Genomic DNA, 12,296 nt, shown 5'->3' with positions numbered 1-12,296 from the left:
TAAAAGCTGAGCATGTATGTGTATTTGTGAGAACGTGAACAAGCTTGGGTTGTAAGAAAAAAAACAAAAACAAAAAAAATTCCAACTCATAGTGACCCCTCCTTGGGTTTCCGAGGCAGTATCACTATGGAAGTAGATCACCTAATCTTCCTTCTGAGGAGTGGCTGGTGGGCTTGAACCCACCAGCCTTGTAGTTAGCAGTCAAATGCCTTAGGCACTATGCCATCAGAGTTCCTTGGGTTGTAAGAGGGGAGAACAACTTTGCATCAAGGATTAGAACATCTCACCTTAGAAGAAAAAAAACAAATTCCTAACAAATTTGTCAATGTTGCTAATGATTCGGGGGATAATAGATGTTATTTGATCTACAACTTGCCTCCATGTCTGAAACGACAAAATATTCTGCACCAAATTTTATAGTGGAATGGTGTCTTTATTTACATGGTCTTTTAAATATATTCTTTGGTATTATATTCTACATCATACCATAAATTAAAGTTATTTTCAAAAAGCAGAACTAAAACATTATATAACAATGAATAAATTTGGGCATAACTAAATTATTGGGCATAACTCCAATTATAACTTTAGTAATTATTGTTTATCTTCATGGGCTTACTTTTCTTTTTCTTCCAATTACCATGTTGCTCTGGCTGTTGCAGTATGCCATCAAGTTGATTCTAATTCATAGTGACCTTATAAGAAAGACCTGAACTGCCTTACAGGGCTTCCAAGGCTGCAATCCTTATGGAAGCAGACTGACACATCTTTCTCCCACAGAGCAACTGGTGGGTTTAAGCTACTAAACTTTGTTAGCAGCTGAGCATTTTAACCACTGCACCACCAGGGTTCCTCATATTACTCCTACTCCTAATTAAACATCTACATTCTAATATTTTTGACATAATATACCTTATTTAATAAAACTCATCATAAATTTACCTATATGCATATTATGCTTCATAACAAAGAGCCATAAACAAACAATAACACCAATGATTGTGATGTTGTTGTTCTTGTTAGATGCCGTCATTTCTGACTCATAGAGACCCTATGCACAGCAGAATGAAACACCACCCAATCCCACACCAGCTCCATGATCCTTGCTGTACTTGAGTCCATCATCATCACAGCCACCATGTCAATCCATCTTATTGAAGGCCTTCCCCTCTTTTGTCGACCCTCCACCTTACCAAGCATGATATCCTTCTCCAGGGAATGGACCCTTCTGACAACATAAGCAAAGTAGGTGAGACGAAGTCTGGCCATTCTTGCTTCCAAAGAGCATTCCAGGTGCACTTCCTCCAGGACAGATCTGTTAGTTCTTTTAGCAGTCCATGGTACTTTCACCATTCTTTGCCAGCACCACAACTCAAAAGCATCAACTCTTCTGTCTTCCTTATTCATTGTCCAGTTCTCACATGCATATGAGGTGATTGGAAATACCATGGTTTGTGTCAGGCGCACCTTAGTCCTCAAGGAGACATCTTTGCTCCTCAGCACTTGGAAGAGGTCCTTTGCAGCCGATTTGCCCAGTGCTATACATTGTCTGATGTCCTGACTGCTGCTTCCATTGACGTTGATTGTAGAAACAAGCAATGTGAAGTCTTTGACAACCTCAATCTTTTCTCCATTTACCATGATGCTGCTTATAGGTCCAGTTGTAAGGATTTTTGTTTTCTTTATATTGAGATGTAATCCATACTGTGGACTGTATTCTTCAATCTTCATCAGTAAGTGCCTCAAGTCATCCTCACTCCCAGCAAGCAAAGTTGTGATTGTGATATCAGATAAAAATGTTTTTACCTTTGGTTTCACATGAGAAGTTTTAGTATAAATCCATTACCCAAGAAATATTTTAAGCAGCAGTAGAAAGCATTGTGAACCCAGGACATAATATATGGCCTAGGCTACTGAATTGCTTGTAGTCTAGTAAGAAAAGGCATATATGCCAATCCCATATGCTCAAAGAGCTCTAGGATCAAAAAGAAAAGTCTGACTAATTTTGCTTGGGGGAAGACTTTAGAAGAGGGGGACATCTGAACTGACACTTCAAGAACCACCATTCTTTGTCAGGTAAATAGGAGTGATAGGTATGTGACACTTGTGATCCTGAACAACTTCATATTGCCTTATCTGTGCTTTTATCTTTTTCTTTCTTCTTAATAGCTGATGGGTAAAGGCACAGATGTCCAGTCACTCCCCTCTTTCAATTTCAAAAGAAAATACCAAAAAGAATACCCAGGCATCAATGGCTACTATTATATTTCTAAAATGTAATTTGACTACATTTATATTATAACAATTTTTCTAGGGATTTTTGTGGTTCCTTGATATTAATACATTGTTTGGTTCCATAAAGTTTGTAAAGAAATGAAATACATATTATTCTTATATAATTACATATGTTATTATATATATAATTTATTTGAGATATCATCATAGAGCTTTGGATTTTTTGCCTTTGGTGTTTTCTGGTTAATTCATGTAAATAATGAAATAATTAAATATGGATATTTTTCACAGAATGCTGTGTTAGTACCACATAATTGTAAAGGCCATCAAGATAGATCATTATTTAGCATGCTTATGAAGAGGGATACCTTCTTTGTTAACATAAACATAAATTACTAGAACTTTAAAATGTAGTCATGTTCAAATTTTAATTATTATTTTCTGCACTTAAATTCCAGGTCAAGATAACTAAATGGCGCATATATTATACCTGCTTCCTCCCATAAGCCTGCTAAAGGTAATGAAAATCTGTTTTTGAATTAATAGCATAAATCACAGTTACAAAGAGGAAAAGAGTAATCTGTGGAAAGAGATATCAGCTAATAACTCAATGATCAAGGAAACACAGATGTGGAATTCTGACTTTACTCCCCCTCCGTCACTGCAGTAACTTGGTGATGCCTCTGCCCCACAGGGTCTATAGGTAGAATGCTGACTTCCATCCCTGCCTTGAAGAAAACCAGGAAACTTTTCTCCCCAGAGGAATCAGTAACAGAATAGGACTTCCATCTTTCTCCTTTTCAAGTAGCTCAGAAAAACCTGAACAGGCTACATCCAAAGAAATACACACCTACCACTGCCATCAAGTTGATTCCAACTTTATAGCACAGAGCAGAACTGCCCCATAGGGTGTCCAAGGCTGTAAATCTTTACAGAAACAGACTATCACATCTTTGTTCTGCAGCGTGGTAGTGAGTTCCAACTGCTGACTTTCTGGTGAGCAGCCCAATGCTTTAACCACAGCACCACCAAAGCTCCTTAATACACACTTAGACACATCATAATCAGACTTCTGAAAAGTCAAGGCAGAGAAAAATGCTTGAAAATAGCCAGAAAGAAAAGACAAATTATCTACAACTATTCAAATTATTTACAACTATTCAAATGACAGATTTCTCATCAGAAACCACAGGGGCCAAAAGGAAGTGGTACAACCTTTTCCAAGTGCTGAAAGAAGAAAGAAAAAACATACCTGTAACCCAGAATGTTCTCTCTATTGAAACCATCCTTCAAAGCTGAAGGTGAAATGAAGATGTTCTCAGATGAAGGAAAGCTAAGGAATTTTATCACCAGGAGACACTCAGAAAGAATGGCTCAAAAACAAAGGAAATTCTTCAGAGGAAAAAAAAAAATTAGAATGGAACAAAATTAGGAACATAAGGAATAAAGAAAAGGCAAAGGGAAGAGTAAAGATATAGGTAAATATAACAAAGTATTTTTCTCCTTTTGAGCTTTTAAAATTATACTTGACAGTTAAAAGCAAAAAGTATGAGGCTCAATGTATGTAGCAGAAATATCGAAGACAACTATACCATAAACAGAGGAGTATAAAGGCACATACATTATGATAGAATATGTATATTCCAATTGAAATGGTAAAATGTTGGTATTAGTGGACTATGGTAAGATGTATTTCTCACTCCCTAGAGGAGCCCCTTTAAAAAAACATACCAAGAGATATACTAAAAAATAACTAGATAAATAGAATACTAGAGAATGTTAAGAAACATGCAGAGGGTCAGGAGAAGGAAAACACAAAAATCAGGTAACAGATAATGTTAAGGTGTATACACTTAAATCCCAATTACCAAATCATATCAAATCTAAATTGTCAAAACATAGACACTAAAACATGAGAATAATTTGGATATTCTTATCAAAATTAAGAATTTACTTATGCTTTGAGAGAATAATTCTACAACACAGAATCCTAGAAAACATCCATATCAATGGACAAAAACACATTCACAGAGATGCTACTTACAGCATTGTTTGTACAGGTAAAACACTCATCATAAACTAAATAACTATCAGTATGGAATCAGCAAAATAAACATATCTTGGTTTTATCTATACAATGGAGCACAAGGCAAACCAAAAAAAACCAAATTCACTGCTGTTGAGTCAATCAGACTCACAGCGACCCCTCCTTGGATTTACGAGGCAGTATTTCTACGGAATTAGATTGTCCAGTCTGCCTTCCAAGGAGTATAAGGCAGATCAATATATAGTAGTGAAGAAATTATTTTGGATAGAATAGTTTACAAATTGTTAAGAATTATAAGATCCTATTGCTGCTATTAATTCTATACAGTAGGTAGCACATGTTTACATGAATAGAAAAAAGTTAAGGAGGATATCCATAAATGGTTTACTGTGATTGCCTGTTCAATGTAGAAAGTGAAAATTCCCTGACTTTCTACTTTGAACACTTTAGTACTGTTTAAATTTTCTTTACTAAAAACACATATATTTTTAATAATAAAGCAATAACAATGAAACATTTCTATTTGGAAAAAATAACTGAATGATTGAAAAGTAATTATTCATACATACTACAGATCTTAGCCACCACTTGTTTGCCAGTCTGTCCCACTGTAGTGGCTTAAATGTTGCTGTGAGGCTGGAGGCTATGCCACAGGTACTTCAAACATCAGCAGGATCAGCCATGGTAGACAGGTTGCAGCAAAGCTTCCAGACTAAGATAAACTGGGAAGATGGATGAGGTCATCCAATTCTGAAAAACTGGCCAGTGAACAGTCTTGTGAATAACAGTGAAACACTGTCTGATATGTTATTGGAAAACTTTATGAAGAGCCATGAAACCCTGTCTGATATAATGCCAGAAGATGAGCCCCTCAGGTTGGAAGGCACTCACAATACAACTAGGGAAAAGCTGCCTCCTCAAAGTAGAATCATAGAGTCAACTTTAATGATATGGATGGAGTAAAGCTTCCGGGACCTTCATTTGCTGATGGGGCACAACTCAAAATGGGAAGAAATAGCTGAAAACATCCATTAGTAATTGGAACATGGAAGGTATGGAGTATGAATCTAGGAAAACTGGATGTTGTCAAAAATGAAATGGAATGCATAAAGATCAATATGCTAGGCATTAGTGAACTAAAATGGACTGGTATTGGCCATTTTGAATCAGGCAATGATATGGTCTACTATGCCAGGAATGACAAATTGAAGAGGAATGGTGCCACATTCATCATCAAAAAGAACATTTCAAAATTTATCCTGAAGTACAGTGCTGTCAGTGACAGGACAATATCCATATGCCTACCAGGAGGACCAGTTAATATGACTATAATTCCAATTTATGCACCAAACACCAAAGAGAAAGCTGAAGAAATGGAATATTTTTACCAACTTCTGCAGTGTAAAACTGACCAAACATGCAATTAAGATGTATAGATTATTGCTGGCGATTTGAAAGCAAAAGTTGGAAACAAAGAAGAATCACCAGTAGTTGGAAAATATGGCCTTGGTGATAGAAATAAAGCTGGAGACTGTGTGACAGAATTTTGAAAGACCAACAGCATATTCACTGCAAATATCTTTTCAACAAAACAAACGGTGACTATACACATGGACCTCACCAGATGAATTACAAAGAAATCAAATAGACTACATCTACGAAAAGAGATGATGGAGATGCTCAGGGTCATCGTCAAAACAAAGCCGGGAGTTGAATATGAAATAGACCATCAATTGCTCATATGCAAGTTCAAGTGGCAGTTGAAAAAAATTAAAATGAGTCCACAAGAGCCAAAATATGACCCTGACTGTATCTCACCAGGATTTAGAGACCATTTGAAGAACAGATTTGAAATGCTGAACAAAAGTGAGTGAAGACCAGATGAGTTGTAGGATGACACCAAGAACATCACACATGAAGAAAGCAAAAGATCATTAAAAAGACAGGAAAGGAAGAAAAGACCAAAATGGTTATCAGAAGAGATTCTGAAACTTGCTCTTGAATGGAGAGTAGCTAAAGTGAAAGGAAGAAATTTGAAATAAAAGAGTGAACAGAAGATTTCAAAGGGTGGCTCAGGAAGTCAAAGTGAAGTATAATAATGAAATATGCAATGACCTGGAATTAGAAAAACAAAATGGAAGAACATGCTCAGCATTTCTTAAGCTGAAAGAACTGAAGAAAAAATTCAAGCCCGGAATTGCAATACTGAAGGATTCTATGGGCAAAATATGGAATGATGCAGGAACCATCAAAAGACAATGGAGGGAATAAACAGAGTGACTCTACCAAAAAGAATCCATCAATGTTCAATTATTTCAGGAGGTAGCATATAATCAAGAACCAATGTTACTGAAGGAAGAAGTCCAAGTTGCACTTGGAAGGAACTGACAGAAAACCAACTGAGGTATTTCAAAAAATGGATGCAGCACTGGAGGCACTTTCTCCTCTGTGCCAGGAACTTTGGAAGACAGCTACCTGGCCAACTGACTGAAAGAGATCCATCTTTATGCCCATTACAAAGACAAGTGATCAACAGAATGTGGAAATTATCTAACAATATCATAAATATCACATGCAAGTAAAATTTTGCTGAACATAATTTAAAAATGGTTGTATATTGACAGGGAACTTCCAGAAATGCAAGCTAGATTCAAAAGAGGATGTGGCATAAAGGATATCATTGCTGATGTTAGATGGATCTTGGCTGAAAGCAAAGAATACAAGAAAGATGTTTACCTGTGTTTTATTACCTGCATGGTTTAAAGTCAGGAAGGGTGTCAAGGTTGTGTCATTTTAGCATACTTATTCATCTGTATGCTGAGCAAATAATCTGAGAAGGTATATTATATGAATAGGAACATAATGTCAGGATTGGAAGAAGACTCATTGATGACCTGCAATATGCAAATGACACAACCTTGCTCACCAATAGTGAAGATAACTTGAAGCACTTATTGATTGAGATAAAAGATTATAGTCTTCAGTATGGATTACATCTCAGCATAAGAAAACCAAAAATCCTCACAACTGGACAAATAAGAAACATCGCAATAAATTGAAAAAAAAAATTAAATTTATCAAAGATTTCACTTTATTTGGATCCACAATCAACACTCACAGAAGCAACAGTAAAGAAATCAGATGTCGTATTGCACTGGGTCAATGTGCTGCAAAAGACCTCATTAAAGTGTTGAAGAGCAAAGATGTCACTTTGAAGACTAGGGTACACCTAACCCAACCATGGTATTTTCAATCACCTCCTACACATGTGAAAGCTGGACAATGAATAAGGAAGACCAAAGAAGAATTGATACCTTCCAATTGTGGTTTTGGTGGAGAATTCAAAATACCATGGACTGCCAGAAGAATGAACAGGTCTATCCAGGAAGAGGTGCAGGTGAAATGCCCATTAGAAGCAAGAATGGCCAGACTTAGTGTCACCTACGTTGGTCATGTTGTCAGACGGGACCATTCCCTGTAGAAGGATATCATGCTTGGTAAAGTGGAGAGTCTGCAAAAGAGGGGAAGACCCTCAACAAGATGGATTGACCCAGAGGCTACAAGATGTGCTCAAATATATAACAAGGATTGTAAGGTTGGTGCAGGACAGGGCAGTATTTCGTGCTGTTGTACATAGGGTCCCTGAAGTCAGAATCGACTTGACGGCACCTAACAACAACATAGATCAGAGAAACATTGTTCTTCAAATGTAATGTTTAAAATATCACTGGGTGTGAAAAAAGCATTTGTTTATATTCTAGGTGTGTAGGCTCTACCCCAGAGACTGACTCAAGAGATCTGAGGTGGGACATGGAAGCAAGTATTTAAGAAGTAAGACAGCGGGTGTGGATGTGGGTCTACTGTTAATTGTTAGGTGTGGTCCAGTCACATATGGTTCACAGTGCCCCTGTATACAGCAGAATGAAAGAATGCCAGTCCTGTGCCATCTTCACAATCGTTGCTATCCTTGAGCTTATCACTGCAGCCACTGTGACAGTGCATCTTATTGAGGGTCTTCCTCTTTTCTGCTGACCCCCTACTTTACCAAGCATGATATTTGTGGTAAAGGTTATGTGTTAACTTGGGTGGGTCTGGTTTTGAGTGGCTGGGCTCATGATGAGAGTGCTAATCAACTCCATGGTGGAATCTACCATGAGCAGCTGAGTACCTGCCTGAGGGCTGTGGTCTGCTTCCAGCATAAAAGGAGATGCTTTGAGAAAGTCTCTGAGCTTCTTGGCACATTTGGATCTTGAATTTGGTCGAGTCATCAGTGAGGGGACTGCCACATTGTCTGTCGATCTTGGGACTGTTTCTGGACTTGAACTATTGGCCTGCCATGTTGCTTGATAATCCTGTACAGGTTCTTTATAAGAACAATGAAGTGTTCTGGAATTCCCATTCTTCACAATGTTATCCATAATTTGTTACAATCCACACAGTCGAATGACTTTGTACAGTCAATATAAAACACAGATAAATATCTTTCTGATATTCTGTCTGATGTCAATAAACCTTTGGAACTGGAAGAGTTAGAAAAACTAATACACTAAAATTGTGTATCTCTGGAAAGGGACAAGGAAAAAAAAATACACTTGATTGTGTCAGAAAAGATTTCTTCTAATTATTTGTTAACCCAATGTACACACAGTTATTAACTCAGCCCTACCAGCTGTGAAGTGAAGTAGAAACTTCTGCTCGTAATCCAGAAAGGACAGATTTCTACCAACCAGAAAAGCAGGCAGCTACTTCTCTATCACATCAACACTACCCACAGAGAGAGCGAAGTTCCTGTGTTCTGGCCTTTTAACATTTTTATCTCTATTCCCACCACTATTCGCTGTGCTCGTTTAAAGGCTAGAGTTCTAGTTTTAAAGAGTGGACGAAAGGCCAGGAGGATGAGTAGGAGGATACTGCAATCTGGCTGTGTGAAGAACTTACGTAAAGAACTATAGATTAGACCAATATAAGGCTATTCACAGCATACATTTTGAGGGAAAGTATCTAGAATGTGATAGCCTCTCCTATGTTTTTATAGATGCCTGTGTATATGCTAAGTGGATGGGGCTCTAGATATTTCATACTCACTGGTATGGAGAAAACTAAATCAGGGAGGGAGAAAAGAGTGTGTTAGGGCTACCGTGATCTCAAGGTCACATAAAGCAGAAAGGAAAGGCCTTAGAATATGTGTCTTTCACATGAAAACCTGAATGTCATCAGACATTAGGTACTGTTTTTCATCCAAGCATTCTATAAAACCAAAAAAGGAACCAAACTCAGTGCCATCAAGTCAATTCCAACTCATAGCAACCCCTCCTTGGGTTTCTGAGGTGATATCTTTATGGAAGTAAATTGCCCAGTCTTCCTTCTGAGGAGTGGGTTTGAACTGCCAACCTTCTGGTTAGCAGTCAAATGCCTTAGGCACTATGCCACCAGCTCTCCAAAGCATTCTGTATATAACTAAATTATTATTTACACAACAATCATACATAGAGACAGAAAATGCTTCTCAAATATTCCATTTCTCAAAATATACCACATACATATTCAAAGTAAATATAAACTCGAGAACGCATATTACATCTGACTAAAAGCGAAATCAAAATAAAATACTCAACGGAGAAAGCTGTGGTAGAACAAAACCAATGGTGAGGACTAAATATTTTACACATGGAAAAAAGGAAAAATAATTATAAACATGTGTTCAAAAGTAAAAATGTTTTAAAAAAAAATATGCCAAGAAAGCATTGACACAAAATAATATTAGGTGTCAGAAAGCATTTACTCTAATTAATTGCCAAACCTGATATACATACAGGGGTTTACTCAGCCCTACCAGCTGTGAGTGATGTAGAAAGAGGAAGAAACTTCTACCTTTCTGTACAAAATATCAAAGCACATCATAAAGCCATAATAATTGAAACAATATGGTATTAGAATAGAAGAAGTAATGGAAGAACACAGACTCTGGAAACAAACATAAGTCCAAATGGGAAGTTGCTGTATGATGAAAAGCAGTTTTTAAAATAAGTGGAATAAAAAGTAGAACATTCAATACATAATGCTGGACAATTGGCTAAGTTGTTGGTATCGAAAATAAGTTAGATTTTTATCTCTCACAGCACATAAAACAAATTAAGTTCCAAACCTGATAATAATAATAAACCCACCAAAATACTAAACTAAAATACAGGAAAATACTTTTTTAAATATTGTAGTGATAGATTACTATGAATGATTAAAAAAAAAAAGTCCTAGACTCTATAGGGAAAAAATAATGATATAATTAACTACACAAAGTTATAATCCTCAATGGGGTGAAAAATAAAAGAAAATTAAAAGTACTTTCCCTACACATACATATATTACTATCTATAACGTGTTTTTAAAAATGCTTCTATTTCCATAACAAAAGTTTGAACAACCAGTTTATGAATAAGCAAAAGACAGGAAGTTCAAGAAGAATACAAGGATGGATAGATTTGATGTGATACTAGAGGACCGAGCATCAAAACTAGGCAGGGACTCAGCAAGTCTGGGCATTGACTAATAGCACCTTGGCAGGAACCATACTGCAGAATCTGAGCATTGCCAGTGGACACGTGTATCCCCCCCATCTCTGCTTCCTCACTTTGTTTGGCAAGTGCATGCCTGGTAAGCAGATCATGTGCTTTTTTTCCTGACTGTACCAAGCAGCAGGAAGAAGGATCTATCTATCCCTTTGGCTTCCATAGTACGATATGGCAGTGGGAGAGAGAGAGAAGGAAGAAACAAAGAAATGAAAGAAGGAAGGAAACATATTCTTGAGAATCTACTACTGTATTTGTGAGGATCTTTTAGCTAGGTTCTTTTACATATTTTGCCCAAGTTATACCATCTTGTGCATTCACTCCATGACATGATAGGTGTCCCCCATCCTGATGGATATATTTCCTTCATTTTTGCATATGTGCAAGAGACCCAGAAGGACCCAGGTGGCCCAACGTGTGGATCTAGATAAGGTGAGCTTCTGGAGTGCTTTCTGCCATTCTCTGCCAATGCAAAAACCTGACCATACATTTCAGCGGGAAGTGCCAGTAAATTGCCTATATAATTGACATAATTCGTATGGAACCAGCAGTACCTCAGCACTAAACAGTCTAGTGGCATTCTCTATAAGCCATTCAGTAGGAGAAACCAGTGAAGAACCACAGAACCTGGATTTGGGGTGCAATCTCTCGCACTGCCACACTCCTAGTCCTCTTCCTTATACCTGACCTTCTACCTGAAAAGAATTCTGAAGAGGGGCAGGCTGATCAATCCCTGCGGGCATCAACTATGTCATCTGAAAAAGACAGATATCTCATTGCATGCATCAGATCGAGATTTCCAGACTGGACTAAGTTTTTTTTTTCTTAATTTCTCAGTCCAAGTAGAGTTGGGCATATGAGGAACCTGTACAATTAAGGAGAATTACGTTAGATTTCCTTTGTATAACAGTGTGCTAGTGTTGAAAAATTTTTACCCCTATCAAGAAGAAAATGTAGAAAGCAGAGAGAGAATAAAAGGATTGGTTCAATGTTCTGCTGCCATTGTGAAATACTTAATTTTTAACTCCTTCTCAGCTCAGGTTTAGGTGAATGTTTTTGGAAGCAATGAGAACCCAGGCATTTGACCTCCTCTCTCTCTGTTTACCTGCTTTCCATAATCTCTCAATGTTGCCCACTGGGTGTTTTACTTTCTTAATTCTATATCCTCCTTCTCACTGCTCTAGGAATAACTGAAACTCTAAAATTTAGTCTGTCAAATCTGCCTTCTACTTGATGAAAAAGGATGATAACGAAATTTGGGGAGTTATTTTCTCTTCAAAAAGTTTTGACATTCAAGATCTGTCATTTTGCTCTGAAAGTATAAAGAAAATCCTATTTTGGATGTTGTTGTTAGGTGCCATAGAGTTGCTTCCAACTCCTAGGAACCCTATGCGTACAACAAAATGAAACACTGCCCAGTCCTGTACCATCCAAACAGTCATCGTTAA

At 37.2% G+C, this 12,296-nt stretch overlaps 1 protein-coding gene across 1 annotated transcript in view; it reads right to left on the bottom strand.

The window, feature by feature from the left end:
- ADGB (androglobin) overlaps positions 1-12,296 on the bottom strand; it is a 315,129-nt gene that overhangs the window by 246,848 nt on the left and 55,985 nt on the right. Inside the window, exon 5 of the mRNA XM_007943219.1 lies at positions 3,488-3,594. Coding sequence (XP_007941410.1) covers positions 3,488-3,594 — 107 coding nt within the window. The remainder of the gene's footprint in view (positions 1-3,487; positions 3,595-12,296) is intronic.

The sequence above is a fragment of the Orycteropus afer genome, unplaced genomic scaffold (assembly GCF_000298275.1).
Source record: "Orycteropus afer afer isolate SDZICR_OR568_19922 unplaced genomic scaffold, OryAfe1.0 scaffold00101, whole genome shotgun sequence".
NCBI classification, from domain to species: Eukaryota; Metazoa; Chordata; class Mammalia; order Tubulidentata; family Orycteropodidae; genus Orycteropus; species Orycteropus afer.
Note: the sequence above shows the minus strand (reverse complement) of the source record. Positions and strands in the feature narration are given on the sequence as shown.